The following is a 5,712-nucleotide window of genomic DNA, read 5'->3' as shown; positions in this document are numbered from 1 at the left end:
TTCTCTTTAAAAATCCCTGTTACTTTAAAATTCAAGTTCCTAAACCAGAGTCCCTGTCACTTGAAAATTCAAGAAGATAATGTTTGCCAAGTTAATTTAAGGGCATACAAGCTTAAAAAATCCCGGTCACTATAATTTTCAAGTTCCTAAACCAGGCTCCCTGTCACTTAAAAATTCAGGAAGATAATGTTTGCCAAGTTAAATTAAGGGCATACAAGCATTCCTCATAGCTTTATGTTTTGGCACTCACAACCATCTTAATTTGGATAAATAACACAGCTGCCTATCATAAAAGGGCTAAAATTTCCTGTATTGTTCGCAGACGAGAAAGACATAGCATTATCTCAGTATGGAATATAATGTTTACTGCATTATGAAAGAGGAACTATATATCATAACTAATACATCCTAAATTAACATGCTATGAACTTTGCAAAAGCTTCAGTAAATTTATGTTTAGCGTGTCAAAGATTGCATTTGCTTGTCAAACCTCTCAATTTCTCTTCCAACTCGAAAAGCTGCGCACTCTCGTTCTCATCCAACCATTCCTCCACACTATTCAGCATCTGCACAATATCTGCTGCCACTGTCACATTCATCTCTCTCTTGCTCTCGGCTTCTTTCACTCTGCTTCTCATGTTGTAAACGTAATTCTCTAAATCGACTCTGGCACTGTGCTTCTTCTTTACCTCTTCATCCTCCCTTCTGAATCTCTCGGCATCACCCGTCATTTTCTCGATCTCCTCTTTGCTCAGCCGACCACCATCGTTCGTTATGGTAATAAAATTGCTTACCCTACTTCCCCTGTCCCGGGCTGACACCTTCAGAATTCCGTCTGCGTCCAATTCAAAGACAACTGCAAGGCTTGGCACTCCACAACGGGCCGCCGGAATTCCACTCAACTGAAATTCACCCAGCAGATTGTTGTCCGCAACCATTGCTCTCTCGCCTTCATACACTCGAACAGGCACTTCTACCTGATTGTCACGCAATGTAGTGTAAGAAGCCTCTATCTGAGTTGGAATGGGAGTATTTCTGGGAACGACTACAGACATTTCACCCTCTTTAACACTGACTCCAAGGCTCAAAGGCGTGACATCCATGAGGACGAATTGGATGCCTTCATTGTTCAAGGCTGCCGCCTGAAGTGCAGCGCCATATGCAACAGCCTCATCGGGGTTTATGCTTTTGCAGAGTTTTTTTCCATGGAAGAAATCTTGAAGGAGTTCCTGTACCTTTGGAATGCGAGTAGAACCCCCTACTAAAACCACTTCGTTAATTTGCTCTTTCTTCATCCCGGCGTCTTCCAGACATTTTCTGAGGATTTGCATGCACTTATCGAAGAAATCGGTAATGAGCTCTTGGAATTTGGCTCTCGTAATCTTCATGTGAAAATCCAGACCTTCGTAGAGACAGTCAATATCAATCATAGTCTCTACCACTGAAGACAAATTTCTTTTTGCCCTTTCGCATTCTGAACGGAGCCTCCGAAGGGCTTTGGCGCTTGTGGTAATGTCCTTTCTGTATTTTCTCTTGAAATTTTCAACACAGTATTTGACCATCCGATTGTCAAAATCTTCGCCACCCAAATGTGTGTCCCCTCCTACAGCCTTCACCTCAAATTCACGTCCCTCCAGAGTAACAATGGAAACATCAAAGGTACCTCCTCCAAGGTCGAAAACCAAGACGGTATTTTTTCTATTGGAGGAACAAACCTCACCATGAAACGCATAAGCTATAGCTGCAGCGGTTGGTTCATTAATAATTTTCATGGCGTTAAGACCGGCAATGTTGGCCGCATCTCTAGTAGCCTTCCTCTGAGAATCGCTAAAATAGGCCGGCACTGTGATCACGGCATTCTTGACATCAGAGCTTAGGTATGCTTCGGCTGTCGTCTTCATTTTAACTAGTACCATCGAAGAGATCTCTTCGGCTGCAAACATCTTCCTCTCGCCCTTATAATGAACTTGGATAACAGGCTTTCCATTGTCTCCGGCGACAACAGTGAAAGGCCATAGTTGAACGTCACTCTGCACAGAGGAATCAGTGAACCGCCTTCCAATAAGTCTCTTGGCATCGAAGACGGTGTTGTGGGGATTATTTGCAATCTGGTATTTGGCCGCGTCTCCAACAAATCTCTCAGAGGGAGTGAAGGCAACAATGGATGGAGTGGTTCGGTTTCCCTGATCATTAACAATAACCTCCACTCTATCATGCTGCCAAACTGCTACGCAGCTGTAAGTTGTTCCAAGATCTATGCCGATTGCCTTGCCTTTACTCATTGCACGCACCTATGGGATACAGAGGTTTGTATTATACCAAGGAACAAAGCTGTCACTGCATCATCCCAAGAAAAAAAGCAGTCCTTCAAACTAAGCTCCAACACATTGGCAAAAAGAAAACCATGAATAACAGATTTAAGATGCAGATGAGGAAACCCTACCGAATAACTTCACTTTGTTTAAAGGTAATAGGGAGAAATCTCACGGAAGATAGAGCAAAAGGCCCGATGGGGGCGCCTAGCTCATGCCTGGAGGACAGCCCGCTTCTACTCCCTCCGATGAGTTCACCTGTTCCCTTTGGTGCCAAATCTAACTGAATCTGGGCAGTGAATGGGCTAAATCGTAGGAGTTTAAAGTTAACCTATCGTCTGGCACAGACCTCGCGGATTCACCTTCTTATTTTAAAAAATTTAGGAGCTCATATTAGCCTATGGGCTATTTTTTTATACTTTTTCCAAAAAAATATTAGTTAATTTTTATTTTTATTTTTAAATATTCGCTCTAATTATATATAATAAAACTATTTTATCTTAAAAATCACCAAAAAATTATATATAGACTATATAAAAATATCATAAATTTGAATATTTTTACAAAATTATCTCCAAACATTTTATAGATTTCATATTATAAACTAGTAAAATTCCACAAAATTTCTAAACTTTAAGATAAATTTACATCTTTCATATTTTCCATATTTAAAAACTTTAGAAATGTCGAAGAAAAAGAAAACGGTCAAGAACTAAAGGGAAAAAAAGACTCCGAACGAAATTCATTAACCAAAAATTTACCTCTTATTTCTTTTATTTTCTTTATAAAACTCCGAAGAAACCTCCGTTAACAAACATTTACGCACGTTCGCACGATGGGCAGCAATAAAGACTCCCCAGAAACCCTGCGTGGACCAATAAGTCCGTACATCCGCCAAGAAATGGAGATATCATCATGATAAGTCCCTACAATCCACGACAGCGAGCAATAAAAACCCGTCATCTCGTATTACAGATTTATACGTCGTTCAATTCCGTCATCTCGTATTACAGATTTATACGTCGTTCAGTGTCCAGGTGCTTCCGATTCCAGCGGGTATATACGATGTATAAGCCATGATCCCAAAAGGGTGGATTCAATGATTCATACGTTGTTCAATTTGCACGTAATCAGTTTCAGATCGGCAACACCTATTTCCAATTTTATAGATCCATTAATACACCCGCGAGGACCTCAGGGCACGGACACTCTAATCTCTATTTAATTTTCAGGCAAACACTTTCTGGTTAATAGTGATGAATGACACATTCCAAGTTCAACGTACGAAGCTGTCCCGCGATGTTCGCATCTTCTCTTTGTTATTTTATTTTAATGCGTGTCAAGTTGTACATCATATTCTATACTGCGCGCCGAGCTCGTATAATCCAATTTAATGAGTACCATGGTTCTCAAATTCCAACCCTCTTCCACATAAAGTTGAACTCTCTTCCACATAAAGTTGAACTGATGTCCATAAGCACATGGAGGGTCGAGATTCTTTTGCTTTTGGTTATCAAAAGTAAAAAAGGATGGCAATAAAGTTGTAGGTGAATGGCACATTTTCTGGAGATATTGGTTGGAATTTGGATTTCTCTGGATTCAAAATTTCTTATTGATGATTGATTTTTAATAATAAATTAATTTTTTATCAATAAAAATTTATAAAAAGAATTAAAATGCTTATATAATACATATTTTTTTTATTCATAAAAATTCTTTAAAAAAATTATTTTTCAATAAAATAGTTATGTTTAAAAATTTCATATATTTATCATAAAAAACCAAAATGATTATATAATACAAATGATTTATTAAATTTTGAATTTTGGTGAGACTGGTCGCTCTATCAATCAACGGATTAGCGAGCATTCGGCTGACTTAAGACATGGTAGGACCAAGTCCTCAGCCCTGGCTGAGCATGCGGGGAAGACTATGCATCATGTTTGTATAGAAGAGGCTCAAGTCATTGCCAAAGTTGCGCAGTTTCACCATCGCAAATTTAGAGAGGCCCTGGAGATTGAGAAAAGGCCGAACAATCTTAATAGGGATGATGGCTGGAAGATTAGCAGTTGCTGGGTCCCAGCCTTGTCTTCCTAGCCTCCTCATTCCCCTTTTGTTAGGTCTTAGGGTTTCTGTCTTCCCTCTCCTTAAGTTTTGTTTTTGGCGGGTTAGTCATATTATTATGAAGTGCTTGAGTTATTAATAAGTTATTAAGTAATTTCGGACTAATTATCCCGTTTATGATACTAGGGGGTATATTCTTATGAGTTTAGATTTTTTGTTTCCATAATTTCAATTATTGAAATTTCCCTTTAACTAATTTCCTATTTATTTAATTAATAAAAAAAAAACCCCTATTTAAACCTTATAAGTAATAGTTTATTTCCTAATAACATAGTTAATTTTAATAAAAAAATAAAAATAAAAATAAAAAATAAAAATTTTAGTGAATAAATATTGATTATTTAATGAATACAAATTACTAAATTAATTATAAAAGGAGATCTAGTTTACCAAATAACCATTAGGTTTAAATGATAAACAGGAAATTAATATAAATATATGATATACCAATAACATTGAATTAGTTTGAGTTAGTTATATTATTAAAAAACATATACTTAAATTATGGTATTTACCTAATGTAACTAAATTCTAAGAATAATAATGATTTAACTAGAATACTATTTTATTTGTTTTTTAATAATATTGGAATTATAAATTATTAAGTAATTATAGATTATTTAATAAACTTAAAATATTGTATATAACTTATTATTTTAATTTCGAATGGGCCATTATATTAAAATAATTAATAAAAATGATATATTTTAAAGAACAAATAGAGAAGATCTAGTTTACCAATGGACCCTTAGATTTAAATAATTATTATTAAATATATACACGATTACCTATTGTAACTAAATTCTAAGAATAATAGTAATTTAATACTATTTATTTATATAATTTAGGAATAATAATAAATATAGATTATTTAATAAACATGAAGATAGAATTTATTAAGGACCATTATATTTAAATAATAAATATAGATTATATAAATTACATTTAAATAATAATAAATAGAGATTATATTTAAATAATAAATATAGATTATATATATTTAAATAATAAATATAAATATTATATTAACTAATTATATGTTTTTATTAATAATAAGATTAGTGGTTTGACTAGGATCATTAGGTCAAAATTAGCCGTTGGCAATATAGCCGTTGGAGTCTCTGCACACTCTATTTAATCAAGCTAAGCCAGATTGGTTCTTCAACTTGTCCTGACGATGAACCACACTGGTTAGTTCGAAACGCGTCGACAAAAGATTGGTTATGTGATTTTGCCGAAGATTATCTAAACAAGATTGAATGCATAGTATGTGAAT

The 5,712-nt window shown here is 35.3% G+C and overlaps 1 protein-coding gene across 4 annotated transcripts; it reads right to left on the bottom strand.

The window, feature by feature from the left end:
- Positions 1-257: 257 nt before the first annotated feature.
- LOC149266578 (heat shock cognate 70 kDa protein-like) lies at positions 258-2,666 on the bottom strand. Of its 4 annotated transcripts, none has more exons than XM_089430699.1 (2): positions 2,444-2,666; positions 258-2,337 (listed from the first exon to the last, which is right to left on the bottom strand). In XM_089430699.1, the coding sequence occupies exon 2, from the start codon at positions 2,280-2,282 to the stop codon at positions 465-467; it is 1,818 nt and encodes a 605-aa protein (XP_089286825.1). In that variant the 5' UTR covers positions 2,283-2,337; positions 2,444-2,666; the 3' UTR covers positions 258-464. The 4 variants fall into 4 exon arrangements, with proteins under 4 accessions (XP_089286825.1, XP_089286837.1, XP_089286831.1 ...); XM_089430711.1 differs by having other exon boundaries at positions 258-2,291; XM_089430705.1 differs by having other exon boundaries at positions 2,488-2,666.
- Positions 2,667-5,712: the final 3,046 nt, after the last annotated feature.

The sequence above is a fragment of the Pinus tabuliformis genome, chromosome 6, assembly GCF_031772625.1.
Source record: "Pinus tabuliformis cultivar Carrire ecotype Pingquan chromosome 6, CPIR1, whole genome shotgun sequence".
Taxonomy (NCBI): Eukaryota; Viridiplantae; Streptophyta; class Pinopsida; order Pinales; family Pinaceae; genus Pinus; species Pinus tabuliformis.
The sequence above is the reverse complement of the archived record's forward strand: the minus strand, read 5'-3'. Positions and strand labels throughout refer to the sequence as shown.